The sequence below is a fragment of the Alnus glutinosa genome, chromosome 1 (genome assembly GCF_958979055.1).
Source record: "Alnus glutinosa chromosome 1, dhAlnGlut1.1, whole genome shotgun sequence".
Lineage (NCBI taxonomy): Eukaryota > Viridiplantae > Streptophyta > Magnoliopsida > Fagales > Betulaceae > Alnus > Alnus glutinosa.
In genome coordinates, this window is record NC_084886.1 from 50,980,977 (window position 1) to 50,996,253 (window position 15,277).

The window sequence follows — 15,277 nt, forward strand, 5'->3', positions numbered from 1 at the left end:
TTTGCTGTAGTACCGTTTTCCACAAAATGGTACAGTTTTCCACTTAAAAAATTTGCAGAATTTTTAATAAATTTAAAAATTATAAAAATAATAATAATTAAAAATCAAAAATATTAAAAAAAAAAAAAAAAGGGAAGGCCAAAAAACAAAACAAAATAAAAAGTTAGGGGTTTGGGGTGGTCGAACCACCACTGCCAAATCGACCGTATGGGGTGGTCAAAACCACCCCTAAAAGGCTTAGAAACAAAAAACAAAAAAATAAAGTTTGGGTTTTGGGGGTGGCCAATCGTATGGGGTGGTCAAAACCACCCCTAAAAGGCCTAGAAACAAAAAACAAAAAAATAAAGTTTGGGTTTTGGGGGTGGCCAATCATATGGGGTGGTCGAAACCACCCCCAGAACCTTAGGGGTGGCCGGATCACCCCCAAAAGCCTTAAGCCACCCCCAGATCGGTCGTATGGGGTGGTCGAAACCACCCCCAAGCCCTTGGGGGTAGTCTGGCCACCCCTCAAACCCCTAACTTTTTTTTTTGTTTTGTTTTTTGGCATTTTGAGGGTGGCCGGACCACCCCTTAAGAGTTTTTTTGATTTTAATATTTTTTGTTTTTAATTATTATTATTATTTTTATAATTTTTAAATTTATTAAAAGTTTTGCAAATTTTTTTAAATGGAAAACTGTACCGTTTTGTGAAAAACGGTACTACAGGACCCATGCGGTAGTTTTAAACTACCGCATGGAAGCCGGATCCCAGGCTCAGCTAATAGAACTAGGGGACCCACCATACCAAGAAAAAAATAAAAAAACAGGACCCACCCGATGGCAATGATGAGGGAAGTAAGCTTGCAAGAGAGACCAGTTTTTGCTTCCAAAAGGGGCAGACTTTTGCTCGAAGTGCTCCGGATTCCCTGCCTGTACCGACGTGCGCTCCTTCTTGCCTGTCCCTCCCTTCCACTCTCTCTCTCTCTCTCTCTCTGTGCAAGCCTTTGCATTTTCTATTATAGGCACAAACCAAAGTTGTCGTTTTCTTTAGTATAGTCAAAATTTCATACGAAACCACCTTGGTCACTGTCAAAAGAGTGGCCAATTTAGTATTTATGTAGGCGCCTTCACCATTTGGGTTTCATACTTGGCCCTCAAAGTTTGAATTTTGAAGTGGGTTTTACGTTTATGGTTTTGAACTGGAAGTGGGGTTTTTGTGTTATAGTCTGAGACTCTCAGCTGCAGCAGAAGAGGAAATTTGTTGCAAGAAACCCCAGGTTAGTCAGTTCATTTTCGCTTACGCAATCGGTTTTCATTTTGTTGTATCTCTGGTTGGTTGCTGGGAAACTATGAGAAAGGAAAAGATATTGGCCCAAGCCTAGCACATCAATTTTTCATTTTGCATGAGATTTTCTTTTCTTTGCCCCAGTTCACTCACCAATTGAAAAGAGAGTTTTGAAATTTTACAGCTTTTGATGTTTTTAAGGATTGGTTGTCAAGTACTTTATGTGGGTTTCTTTTTTAATTTTAGTACAACGAGAGTATTGGTGAAGATTCAGACAAAATGCGCTTTTTGCGATGGTATGGAATATCAGTGTTTAGTTTATTAGTCTGTTGATTTTCCTGTCTGGGATAGTTGCAGAGTTGTGGCAAAGCACTACCTGTTTTATGCTGTTGGATTTTCTTCTATTATCTCAGATACAGCGAAATGTTTCATTAAAAAATTCAGCCTTCTGGTATTTTATTGACAGTGAGTTGTGAACCCCCCACCCCACCTCTTTCTCTGTGATCCTTTTAGGGTTTTTTTTTTGGTATGCATGTATTTATTATTCTTAGGTTTGAATGGGGTTTTGATTTTGGCTGCAAACTCTCTCTCACTGCCCCATACGCAATACCACATTTGCTGCTTTAATCATTAATTTTATTGGGTTTTTCTAATTCAAATTCTCAGGATTTTAATGATTTTATGAAGTTGAGCTCTTAGAAGAAAGCAGATTTTGTTTTTTCAGAATTAAGAGGCGAGAATTTGTTGAAGCTCAAAACTGGAATGGTTTTTATTTTATTATTTTTTTTAAGCTCTTGCTTTTCCCTATAACTGTTGTCATTTTTTATACTTTGATACTAAAATGGTCATCTTGGTTGTTGCAGGATAAGGAACTCTGAGTTCCAATTTCTCTTCCATGGGGACGATGACTGCATCTTCTACACGGTCCGTTCCACAAGAATCATCTAATTTTGATGAGGTTTCCATGCAGCAGAGCTTGCTTTTCTCTGACAGTCTCAAGGTACTCTTGTAATCCTGTTCCTTTTTTTTTTTTTTTTTTACAATTTATCAATCAGTAATCAGGCTTGCTAATTAAATCCATTTAGCTTTATGATCTTACTTTAACTTCAAATAGTGGAATTTTGGTGCACCCCTTTAGTCTGTTGGGGAAATGAATTTGCAGCATTTTTTTTATGCCTTACCAGAAATTTAAAGTTCATGAAGTCATGTTTCTTAAAGTTTTATTTTTGCAACTCTATTTTCTTATAACACATGATTATTCAGGATCTGAAAAATCTGAGAAAACAGTTATACTCAGCAGCCGAGTATTTTGAACTATCATACACCAATGATGACCAAAAACAGATGTGAGTCTATCTGATTCATTACTGCTGGTGGTTTCAAGTGGCATTTCCTTTCTATTCTTTTCCTGTTAATATCTTTTCTGAAAGAAACATCCTCCTATATATGCAGAGTGGTAGAAACATTAAAAGAGTATGCCATTAAGGCTCTTGTAAATACTGTGGACCATTTGGGTTCTGTTACATATAAGGTTAATGATCTCTTGGATGAGAAGGTTGATGAAGTTTCTGGAACGGATCTCCGTGTATCTTGCATAGAACAGGTGAGCTTGGATTGTTTCTTTAATCAGTTCTAAAAAACCTTGTATAGACATTTGTGCTAGGGGTGCTCATTAGCAATCATTGAGGTAAAGATCTATGAATTTACCTTGTGTGTATTATGAATATACTTGGAATGATGACTTTGATTTCTAAAGCTGAGTGGGAATTGATTTTGCTGGGCTTTAGTGGAAGATAAATAGTTGCCATTTGTATTCAAGGAGGATCTCGTAAATTGGTTCTCTTCTTATGTTGCCTACTTCAGCTATTCCTTAGTAAAAAGGCAGTTTCTATTTTAGGAAGCTTGAACTCAATCATGTGAGTTAGGAATGCAGTAAAATAAAAATAAAAATAAAAGGTCAGTTAAGAAGACTAAAACAGCCCAAACAACAGTTTTGATACATTCTAAGTCGGTGTTTAGTTTTGGTAAAGCCTTGTATTTGGCAAAGTGAAGTTGTTTCCTTTGGGGGATTCATGTTTTCTACATTTCTAAAATAATGGAAATGAATTATTTGTCATGGGGCTCTTGCACCACGTTAAGTGTCTTATCATATCAAACATAAAATTTAACTTGTATTCTGGTTCAGTAACTGCTTTAGGAAATTTACATTGCTATCCTACTATATACTTGTCTGTCTGAATTATAGGTCTAATTACCCCAAAATATGAATTTTTTCAATGCGCAAAATATGATATTAGGATACCTTGAATACAATTACTAGGAAAGAACAGAAATGAATACAAGAATTTTCATGGTTTGAAAGTGACCATCTCCCCTAGTTGCTTTAGATGATTGGGCCTGAAAAGCATGTAAGTGACACTATGAAACCAGGCTGGCCAGATTGTCCAATAGCTGCTTCGTACTTTAAAAGTTAGAAAGAGTTCTGCACATTGTACTAAGTAAAGACCATATCATTTAAAAAGCCTTCCTTTTTTAATTTGATGGCATTGTCCTTCTTGCAGTGTCAGCCTACGCATACTGAATATGACCATTAAACCTGTTTGCAAATAGTCCAACCCATTACCCAAATTAAATATGGCCACCAAGCGCACCCACCCCCCCCCCCCCCCCCCCCCCCCTTTTTTTTTATAGGTTTTTTTTTTTTAATACTCCAAGCCACTGAAAATTGAAGCTGACCTGGACAAAATGTTGTTTAAACATATGGCCCATTACCATTATGTTTGGATATTGGGGCTCTGCTGTTGGTTCTCTTGCCAAAACATTGATAGGGACCCTCAGATGTGGGATTTTAGAGTCAAGTTATGAATGATTGTTACCCAAAAATACGCTACGTATAAACCATTTAGTAGCAATGTTTGTTTCCCATATCAATACTGTCATTACTAGACATAAGTGAGTTAATGATTGCACCGTACCATACATCATTTGTGTCACTAGCAATACTTCTCACTCTAAAGAAAGCAAAATGCACTCAGTATTCACTTTCATTATTACTTGGATGTCCTATGTTAGAGATTGCGGACATGCCAAGTGTATATTGATCATGAGGGCCTTTCCCAACAGTCACTGGTGATAAATACTCCTAAGTACCACAAGCGGTACATCTTGCCAGGCAAGTATATACTTCTCCTTTTTCTTTTCTTTTTTTCATCAGTTCTTTATAAATTTGGAAACAATGGATCTTGGATGCTAACTATCACTCGAATTCATTTCAGCTGGGGAGACCATGCAAGGTGCCAATCATACCAAGGGTTGCAGCCTAGACGATGAAGATGAATGGCATCAATTTAGGAATGGTAGCATGCTTTATCTCCTGTTCCTTTTCATTTCATATATCATGGTCAAGACTAACATAATATAATTCTTCTTGTAATCTGATTATTTCCAAAGCTGTTCGAGCTACAATTAGAGAAACCCCACCATCTACGGTCAGGTATATACTAATGTAATATCTTGCTATGCATAAATCTGGCAACCCGATTCATTTTGTTATGAGGATCACAATAATCTAGGTTATGTTTCATGCAGTAGAGGGCGTTCACCCTCACCTTCTTCACGACCTTCCCAACGATCTGCAATTTTTTCCTTTACTTCTACCATGCCCAAAAAAGAATTAGGTATGTATGAATGAACTGTGACATATATATATATATATATCTTATTGATGTACTTTATTTCATACTTTTTTTCTTCTAATATCTTTCTACTAATGATGTTTACCTACAAATCAGAGAAGAGAACAGTCTCACCATATCGATTTCCACTTTTACGCTCTGGATCTCTTTCAAATAGGGCAATGACCCCAAACTCAATTCGGCCAACTACACCAAACTCAAGTAGGCCGACCACTCCAAATCTTAATGCAAGAAGACGGGTGAGTACATAATTGTTTGCCATTTTACTGACCATCTGAAATGTGCCCATCTTTTGAGTAATCCATAAGTCCCTTCAACTTCTCCCCCTCCCCACCAACTTAAAGGAGAAGAGAAAAAATAATTATGTCCTCTTTTACTGTAAACTAAAAAGTTTAAATTTTTTATACTTGTATCAGTACCCTTCAGAGCCTCGAAAATCAGCTTCAATGCGATTACCTGCGGAAAGAGAAAATGGCAAAGAGGTTGAACAATACCCTAGCAAAAGTAAACGTCTCCTGAAAGCCTTGCTTAGCCGACGCAAGTCCAAGAAAGATGACACGCTATACACTTACCTGGATGAATACTGAAAAAATGCAATACAGTGGACTGAGAAGGAAGCCATGGGAGCAGGGAAATGACTCTGGACTTTTGCTTTCAGTTTTGTCATTTTCTTTGATACTCTTGTATCTTTTCCTTCTCTGACCGGTAGATTTATACAGTAAAGTATTTTCTCTTTTTTTCCTCCTTTTTCTTTGAAACTCTCAAGAAATTTAATTGATAATATGTACCATTCTTAGTTATCTTGCAGTAATGTATTTACTATTTCGTCAGCAAAATTATGTATGACATTATTTTTTTTGTTGAAAATGTATAATGTGAAGCACAATGATATTTTGGTATTAAGGAAGGTTGGTCCTTTTTAGCTGTGTTTGAAGTTTGTCTATGGTAAGATTAGTTTTTGAATTATAAGTGCATAAAGCTTGAGTACCCTATTAAACAGATTAAATTTGCATTTCTCAGCTTAGAAAAAAGAAATGCATTTCTCAGCTCCCTCTATAATAATATACCTAGTTGGAAGAATTTCACTATCCAATTTCATTTTCAGAAAGGTAACTTATCAAGTTTTTTCTTTCTAGTTTTGTTGATGTGATCAATTGTTCCATTAATTTTGTATTTTTTCAATTAACTCCCTTGAGTTTCACCCACATGACAAATATAGATCATTTTGTCTAAATACTTGTTATATTTTTAGAGGAACGCAAGAAACACTTTTTTTTTTTTTTTTTTCACAAATATTTCGCAATGCTAACGTGACAATCTCGACTTTCAACTAATCCTTGGAACAGTTATTATTTAAAAAAAGAAAAGAAAAGAAAATCAATGGTTGGTTGGAACCACAAGTCATTATGTAGGATAAAAATTTAGATTTCAACATTGCTCATGTTTTTATTGGGAGTTTTACCTTGTAATTTTGTATATAAGATCCTCCAACAGGCTTCCACGTGTCTTTTTTAACAGAATTCAATTGAACCTTTTCAATTTACCAAAATAAAAAAAAAAAAAGAAAAAAGAAAAAAAGAAAAAAAAGAAGAAGAAGAGCTACAATAAAGGAAGTCAAAGGGCGGTGCCTGCATAACCCCTCTTTTGATGGGTGGTGGCGCTACCCACAGCCTTTTTTTTTTTTTCTTCTTATTTTTAATTTTTTTTTTTAGCAATTTTTTAATGACATTCTTGAAATTTCAGACGAATTTTGTTAAAGAGGACAAATGTAAACTTGTTGATGGGTTTGATGTAGAAAATTGTACGTGGTAGAACTCCCGTCAAAAGTAGAATAAAACGTTTATGCTTTTCTTTTTCTAATTAAAGGATAAACGTTTCTTTGGATTTTTATTCATTGAATAATACTATAAACTACATTTTTATTTCACAATTATTCAACAATACTGATATGATATTCACAACTAACCCTTAAATCAATCATTGTTAAAAAAACATAAAAAATACAGAGGTTGATTGAGACCGTCATATCAGTATTATAAGATAGTTGTAAGATAAAAATATAATTTATAGCATTACTCTTATTCATTATATACATGTTCATTGAATAAGTAATGATCCACGTATTCTTACTCAAATTTTTTGAACTTAATTTGAGGGTTTTATTGAATCATTGTGGTTGTAGTACGAATCATTGTGGTAGATCCCGCAGGCAATCTTCAAGGATGATAAATAATTGTAGCCACAACTTGGCTAAAGTTGGGTTATAGATTTTGAGTAATTATAAATTTTTAATTCTCATTTTAGTAGACTGATGTAACAGTACATGTCACATCGTATTTATTTATTTAATAAAGGCCAATCCAAAGGTTGATAACAAGCAGTTAAATGGGAGTTGAGTATACAGCATTACTCAGATATTTTAATTACCTAGCAAACCAGATTCTACAATCATATGGAGCAATGCCATTCAGGCTAAAAGCCTCAGTTCTCTACATTTCAACACAAATCAGGGTCATTCGAATGCCAATCTCTTTACCATGGGGAGACACCGAGACAGCATACAAAATCAAGAGAACATCATTTTCAGTAATGTTTAAATAAACTCTCAAGAGAATAGCATTCCTCACATATCAACCTGTCTTTGATAAAGATCAAACCGTGTATGTGTTATAGCTAGTTCATGTTTTCAAGAAATCTTCAACAGCTGATTATCACTCAAAAAGTAAAACACAAAACCACTGCATCTTACATCAAATGGGCATTTTCATATATCATAACCAAAGAGTCGAGCTACAGCCCATGGTTTAAGAAGACATCACAAACACCAAATATTGATCAATTTTACAGGAAAATCATCAGTGCTAGTTGGTCAATAATAAATGGATGTCACAATTCCATTCCTTGTCCAAATTCTTCAATCGTTTTTGTGGCAAGCGTAAGGATGTCTACAAAAGAACTAAATGACGCACGAAGAAATCTAGCCTCAACAGCCTCAAAGTGTCTGTATCAGAAAGACGGATGGGAAGTGAGGTAAGATGATCATAGGGCTCTTATAAATTCAAATAACAAATATAGCAGGCAACTAATACAACCACGCATACTGAACTTGACCCTGCCTTTCAAATGATATATTCTTATATCCAGCTTATTTTTCTGAATATCAGCTTTTTTTCTTTGCTGTAGATTTCTCACAAAATTAATCAATATTATAGTGCAACATAGAATAATTGCAAAATTAGTCATTAACACAAAATATATTATACTCCTCGCTATTTTCATATTTAAAATAAAATCTTCAATGAAGATGTTTTCAGCTGATAATTCTTAAAGGAAGGAAGCTTACACTGTAAGCTTTCCGTTCGACACTGACATCTGCCTTTTCACTTTGTCTGGCTGCAACTGCAATAAGAAATGTAATTGTATAAGAACCTAGTTTTGTCCCAAAGAAAAGAATAGAAAATTGTTTTGAGCATCATGAAGAATCACCTCCTTATCAACAGCTAATGCTGCATAGACCATGGAAGCATTCTCCTCAGACTCATAGTCCACTTCCAAGTCACTGCAGATAATATTTCATATTGTAATTAACATCCTGGGAAAGAAATCCTCCAAGGTAGATAAAGTGAACCTTAACATCATGTTAAAGAAGTAAATATGCCGTGACCAATGAACAAAGGAATCCATAATCCCCATATTCCCACAGAAAAATGGCCTTGACGTTTTAAGTATTCAATTTTTTTTTTTTGATAAGTAACGTTTTAAGTATTCATTAGGTCATATCTAATGGTACAGAATCTCCTAGCTACATGATTTGTACCTACAATAGGACGTATGCCATAATCTATTTATCTTAAGAATTTTACCCCACCCACCCACCCACACACACCCACACAAAAAAAAAAAAAAACCCGAGGGAGGGGGCAGTTCATTCTTGCAAATCTTCAGAAGTATCCCGGGATTCTAACCCAATTTTACTGCTACATTTACATGTCTTTCAGACAACACTTTAACTGATTAGTTCCTCAATTCCGAAGTATTTCTATCCAGAACAAAGCCACCTAACAAACTAGGAATGACATGAGTAAAAACTCAAGTGAAAAATTGGAGAAGAATGACCCTGCAGCCTAGAAGCAGCTATCCTTCAAAGAACCAGATTACAATTCGAGTGCTCTTGCACCAAAGATAAACATGGATAAAATTTAAGTGATACATAAGTATATATTTAAGAAATTAACCACATCATCTTACTCAACAACTTCTCTTGAGCACAAATTTAGGCTCACTTCAAGAGGAAATTAAGATGGAGCAACTAATAACAAATCTTCACAGCACCCATAGTGATTGGGATGGATATTTTCAGATATTTAGAAAGGAAAAGACAAGGACTACATGGTATAGTCAATACTAAGGCTAGTGCAAGTAAGAATGGACTCTCTTTCTTCTTTCTTTCTTTTTCCTGTTAAATAGTAACATTTTTATTTTTTCAGTCTCCCAAATTTATTAACTTTGGTTCTGACCGGGTTATTAAACCAGAAGAATGAAATAAGCAGTTTAACATGAGCTCTCTGTGTGTACGCAAATGCATGGAAACTAAAGGTTCTGATGCCCTTCTTTCTAATTGATAACCAGATACAGAAAAGGAAGACAAGAATTATTAAGTCCTATGTTTTCCTATGGTTTAATATGAAAAAATGATTTCAACTCAACTAAGCAAGGTGGTTAGCCCTACTACCCCTCTTTCCTGGATTCCCAATGTTCACAACCTCAACTTTTATTTCATTTCTCTCTGTAATGCAAAGGCTCGGACAAACCAACAACAGTAAGAAATGGAATCCGAAAAGAACCCAATTACAACGACCAGATTCACAAAGTCATGCAAGTAATGTTATCACAGTTTCAAAATTAAGGTCATTACACGCATGATATATCAAAGTGATACTGAAACTGAATCACTGCTTTTGAGCAAAGATGGTAGCATTCCCATTTTCCTAACCAATTTAGGAGGTTCTTTTCCACATTGTAGCAGTTTATTAAAACAAGTAACAGCTAAATCATATATCTCACACGATTATTTAACGATATAACATCCTATGAAAGACTATTTATTTGTGTCTTTTTCAGTATCGACCAACCTTAAACCGCAAATAAGCCAATATAGAGGGCACATATATGAATCACATAAGCTAAAACTAAACAACAATGAAATAAGGGATCATATGCCCACATAATTTACACCCAAAGAGATACTAAATTTTGGATAATACAAATGAAACATAGATATAAACAAAGAAGGCCACAAGGAGAAATATGTTAAACCCAGGTTACAAACAACCATGACGAACTTAAAGCTGGGTTAAGCATTATCTTTAATAGTCAAAACCATGTCATCTTCTTTTCCATATTAATATTACTTGGTTATGCAGAGAAGTTTAGACATCATTCAGAAAATGTCCACTAAAGAAGACACATGCGATAATACACAGATAAACGTTCCACACTACACAGATAATAAAGCAGGTGAAAGGAAATTTCAATAAAAGAATAAGTGTTTCATGCTGAAATTATTGAGACAAGGAACCATGTCTACTACTGGTGATAAAACTTACAAAAAAAACAAAAGCAGTTGCAACTTTCGTTGACTGTAATAGATAAATTATGTGAGAACACCTGGTAATAATCAGAATTTCCGTAGAATAACCTCATCAAAAGGTTGCTGTCAGAAAACATGTTGCTTTCCTTTATGTTCAGTAGAGATTCTCACACCAATTTCATGTTTCTACATATACAATTCAATTTATATCAAATCAAATAAACATATTTATCCCGAAAAAAAAAAAAAACCAAATTATGTCCAACCCAGATTAGACTACCAAGCAAAATTACGTTAAATCCACACATATATGAACAAAGTGAATCTTACCCATACTGGTTTGGCAAACAATATCCCTACTTTATGAGCATAAATTGAAGAAAAAGCTGAAAAGGCAACTTCTTTCATCCCCACAACGCCAAAAAATAAAATCCCGGAATCACCCAATTAACACTGTAACTTATATAACACAATGAAATACACAGACAATCAGAACAAGAATTCAGAGTAAAGAGAGAGAGAGAGAGTAACCAGCTGAACTCCCATTGGCCTGCCATGTCAGCAACTGTAGCAGCCATGGCCTCTAACTCTCTGCAGAAGAAGTGAACGGCAAGTGTTGTGTGCCAGAAAGAACGAGGGTTTCAGGGCAAACCTTCGATTTCTTTTTAATACACGGGCTTTTGTCCATTTAAAAATGGGAGAAACCGGAGCTTAATGAGTTGACTAATAGGGCTGAGCAAAACCCGCAGAAACCCGCCCCGCCCCGCAGAAACCGCCCCAACCCTTCCCGCAGAGCCCAAAACCCGCACCCATGGGGCAGGTTTTGGGGCTATTTTTGGCCCCCCCGCGCGGTGCGGGGCGGGTTGCGGGGGGGACCCTTGAATTTTCTCTGGTCCCCGCCCCGCCCCGCATGTCTTGAAAAAAAAAAAAAAAAAAAAAAAAAAAGAAAGAAAGAAAGAAAAGGGGAAAAGAAAGACGAAGTTGACTCTTCAACTTCGTCTTTCTTTTCCCCTTTTCTTTCTTTCTTCTCACTTCTCACTTCTCAGTTCTCTTTCACTTCAGTGTCTTCAACTCTTCACCTTCGGTCTTTAGTGAACGGCGCCCAGCTACAGAGCTGCCCACGCCACGACGCCCACGCGGCCACGCCGCACCCCACCGCCCACATCCGGCCGGATTTCTCTTTCTCTCACCCCGACTCAATCCCGACCACCTGCGACAGATCCGGCCGAAATCTCTCTTTCTCTCACCTCGACAGAGAGATCCGGCCGGTGTGCTCATTTTTCCGGTCAGATCTCGTTTTAGCTGGGGATTTTGTTGTGAATCTTCTGAAGAAAATGCTGTGCTTCATCCCCGCGGGGATCCCCGCCCCGTTCATCCCCACCCCGAGCCCAACCGCCCCGCACGGTTGCTGGGAATTTTTCGCGGGGCGCGGGTTCCCTTTGGGGAACCCGCACGCCTGCGGGGCGGGGGCAAAAAAAGCCAATCCCCGCCCCCCTGCCCCATGCTCACCCCTCAATGACTAAGGGTGAGATTGTGATTTAGAAAAATGCGATTTTAAGCCAAATCACAGAAAATAAATCGTTTGGAAATTGCATTTTTAAAAAATTATAATTTGAAAACACAGAAAAGTACTTATTCAAATCGCAAGTAATGTGATACTTTTTTGAAAACGTAGTATTTTAAAAGGCTAACCTCCGATTTTAAAGATCAAACTGCGATTTTGTCAAACGCTTAACTGCGTTTTTAAAAATCACTTTTTTCAAATCGCACATTTTAAAATCGTTATTTTGAAATTGCACTTTTTGAAATCGCAAACTCAAACAGACCTTAATTCAACTAATACTTAAATGTCAATCGATATGATTTTTAAAATTATTATTTGATGAATTATACGTCACTTTATATATATATATATATATATATATATATATATATATATTTTATCAAACTTCATATACTATATATATATATATATATTTTATCAAACTTCATATACACTTAATGGATTAATAAAATTACTTTAATGAATGGGAGCTGAGCTGCCCCAAAAGGAGTAGGACAGTAAGAGGGGTTCAAGATTAATTATACGGCGTCGTCATCCTGGAACCGTTTGGATACCAGGATCTGGGTTACCGTTGAGTTTTACCTTTGAGAAATGCTAGACATTCAAACACTTTTTTCTAGAATTTGGTTCCAAACTGATGTGTCACAATCCTATGAGATTGTGGCACACTTTCCAAAATGATAGATCTCATGAAATTATGACACATCAGTTTGGAACCAAATTCTGGAACAAAGTGTTTGGATGTCTAGCATTCCTCTTTACCTTTTGTGTGAGCGGAGAAAGTTCTTTTATTTACAAAGGGTGGACAATTTTTTATACAAGGTACGAATTTGATAAGAAATGAACATAAAATTAATAGGTTAAGGTTGGAGGGTTTGATACGTTTAATTAAATGAATCGAGTTAGGGTTGATCTATATAATCTTATATGCATATATCAACACGACTTATACTTGACACGTGAAATTATGGTTGATAATTTTTGTTACAACCTGCAAATTTAACACGAATCCAACATGTTAAATTATCACTTATCCCAAAAGCTTAAGCTGATAAGAATGAGTAAGTTTAATCATTTAATCAAAAGTTTAACACTCACCCTCACGTGTGGACTCAAACTCCATTTTAATCGATGATGCCTAACACGTAAAATATTTAATTGAAATGAAAGGTAAATGACAGTCAATGTTCAAACTCAGGACGTGTAGCTCTAATACTATTTGATTTTCTTTTTCTTTTTATTTTTAAAAAAATTGTAGGGTTTTTTTTAGTAATTTTGATTGAATTCCAATTAAAATATATGAGTTTTTACCAAACTAAATATTAGAAATAGCCATTTCATTCCGTCACCTTCTATTCATAGGAATATCTATTCATTTTCCTAATAGAATAGTCATTCCGCAAACTAAACGAGACCTAATAATTTTTTTAGCCCAAGTAGAGATATCCTTTGCCCACCCGAAAAAAAAAAATAAAAAAAATCCCTAATTACCTAGTATAAATTTATGAGAAATTCTAGACTTACAAAATATGTTTAAAAAAATTTCTCGATGTGGTATCAATCATTGTAAGAGTTTTTTTTTTTTTTTTTTGGTAAAATATTAATTAGAAAAAACTTCACTTACCACCTCTAATCTTTTATCATATTCTTAAACTTAAAAAAAATGTCAATTTAAAATATCAATTTTTCAATTTTTTTTTCAATTTCAACCATTTGTTAGGATTTTTCGTTAAATCTTATAAAAAATTTCCTAAATACCCCTATTTTTTTATAATTTTTTTTTCAAAAATTTAGGTGTAGGTATTTTTACAAATTTTGTTAAATCCGAGCTAATGCCTAATCTTTGCAATTGTTTTAAATTTTTTTTCCTAAAAAAAATGGGGTATTTTGGCAATTTTACACAATTTCTTAAGATTGAACAGAAAATCAATGGAGGGTTAAAATTGAAAGAAATTGAAAAATGAATATACTAAATTCACACTTTTTAAAGTTTAAAGATATGATTATAAAAATAATAAAAAATTGAAGATAATAAATAAAGTTTTTCTTATTAATTATCTATCGGCTCATGTGAACTTGTCAATAGAGAGACATTGCAACTCAAATTGCAGATAAAAAACACTGCAAAAATTAAAACATTGAGGATGACATTACAAATAGAGTCGTAGTAAGGGGATAAATGTATTTTCTCAAAAAAAAAATAAAAAAATAAAAAAATAAAAAAATAAAAAAATGAAACACTATGGTACGGAAGCTTAAAAAACATGAGAGGATAGATTACTTGCAGTGTCCCGCGGGCATATTGGTATATTCCCGCGGCATATTTGGCAAAACTGGTAACATGATCATATCTTTCTTGGAGAGTATAGGATTAGGATGGTATATTATTTAGCTTTTCAGGGAGATTCTCTCTCTCTCTCTCTCTCTCTCTCTAGCTCTGTCTGAAATTTCCTTTCCTGCTTTCATTTCTCTATACACTCTCTCAAGCAAAGAAAACTGACAGCCTCAAGGAAAGTGATGTTCAACTCTCAGAAAGAAGTTCCAGGCACGCTCTCTCTCTCTCTCTCTCATGTGAGTTTTTGTCATATAACTATCTTGTGTATCTACTATTTAATGTTGCAGCCTCTCCTTTCCTTACAACTGTTTTTCTTTGAACCAAAGCTGGGATGACAATAACATGTTGCAGGGTAGTAGTATTGAACCCTTTAGTTTAGTTTCTCTGGCAGAGCTTGATGCAATTTTTTTATTTTTTATTTTTTATTTTTCGTAGATAGAGTTAGTTGTTTTAAGTTCCATCAACCAGGTAATGAGGTAAAGCATTTTGCTCATATCTTTCGGCGTAAAATAACTTTTTGAAAATGATTTCGGTATTTTACGTTGTGCGAAAATAATGGTCTATGAAAATTATTTTCAGTTTGACTATAAAAGCTTTTTTAATTTTTGAAAAATGATTTACAGTTTTTTCGAAATTAAACTCTTCATTCTTGCATGTAAGTTTGATATCCAATTGACGGAATTTGGCAATAGTCGATCGTCAGAATTTAACTGGTGCCGAAATCCAACATTTGGCCACCGGGAACCTGCCGGCACCAAAATCCTGCGACACCCGGTCACCGTCGCCAGACCAGATTCCAGCCGATTAGAAGCCGGCCAGATCTTAGGGG

The 15,277-nt window shown here is 35.1% G+C and overlaps 2 protein-coding genes across 6 annotated transcripts; one reads left to right on the forward strand and one right to left on the reverse strand.

The window, feature by feature from the left end:
* Nucleotides 1-851: 851 nt before the first annotated feature.
* LOC133857432 (protein ABIL2-like) lies at nucleotides 852-5,885 on the forward strand. Of its 5 annotated transcripts, none has more exons than XM_062292723.1 (11): nucleotides 852-1,256; nucleotides 1,931-2,029; nucleotides 2,128-2,264; nucleotides 2,528-2,610; nucleotides 2,717-2,867; nucleotides 4,337-4,436; nucleotides 4,540-4,620; nucleotides 4,715-4,757; nucleotides 4,853-4,941; nucleotides 5,056-5,198; nucleotides 5,376-5,885. In XM_062292723.1, exons 3-11 carry the CDS (start codon nucleotides 2,160-2,162, stop codon nucleotides 5,544-5,546), a joined length of 966 nt encoding a protein of 321 aa, XP_062148707.1. In that variant the 5' UTR covers nucleotides 852-1,256; nucleotides 1,931-2,029; nucleotides 2,128-2,159; the 3' UTR covers nucleotides 5,547-5,885. The 5 variants fall into 5 exon arrangements, with proteins under 5 accessions (XP_062148707.1, XP_062148690.1, XP_062148699.1 ...); XM_062292706.1 differs by having other exon boundaries at nucleotides 1,931-2,023; nucleotides 2,127-2,264; XM_062292715.1 differs by having other exon boundaries at nucleotides 1,931-1,997.
* Nucleotides 5,886-7,704: 1,819 nt separating this feature from the next.
* On the reverse strand, nucleotides 7,705-11,237 carry LOC133862214 (uncharacterized). Its single transcript, XM_062297987.1, has 4 exons — nucleotides 11,081-11,237; nucleotides 8,446-8,518; nucleotides 8,303-8,358; nucleotides 7,705-7,960 (listed from the first exon to the last, which is right to left on the reverse strand). The coding sequence occupies exons 1-4, from the start codon at nucleotides 11,125-11,127 to the stop codon at nucleotides 7,846-7,848; spliced, it is 291 nt and encodes a 96-aa protein (XP_062153971.1). The 5' UTR covers nucleotides 11,128-11,237; the 3' UTR covers nucleotides 7,705-7,845.
* Nucleotides 11,238-15,277: the final 4,040 nt, after the last annotated feature.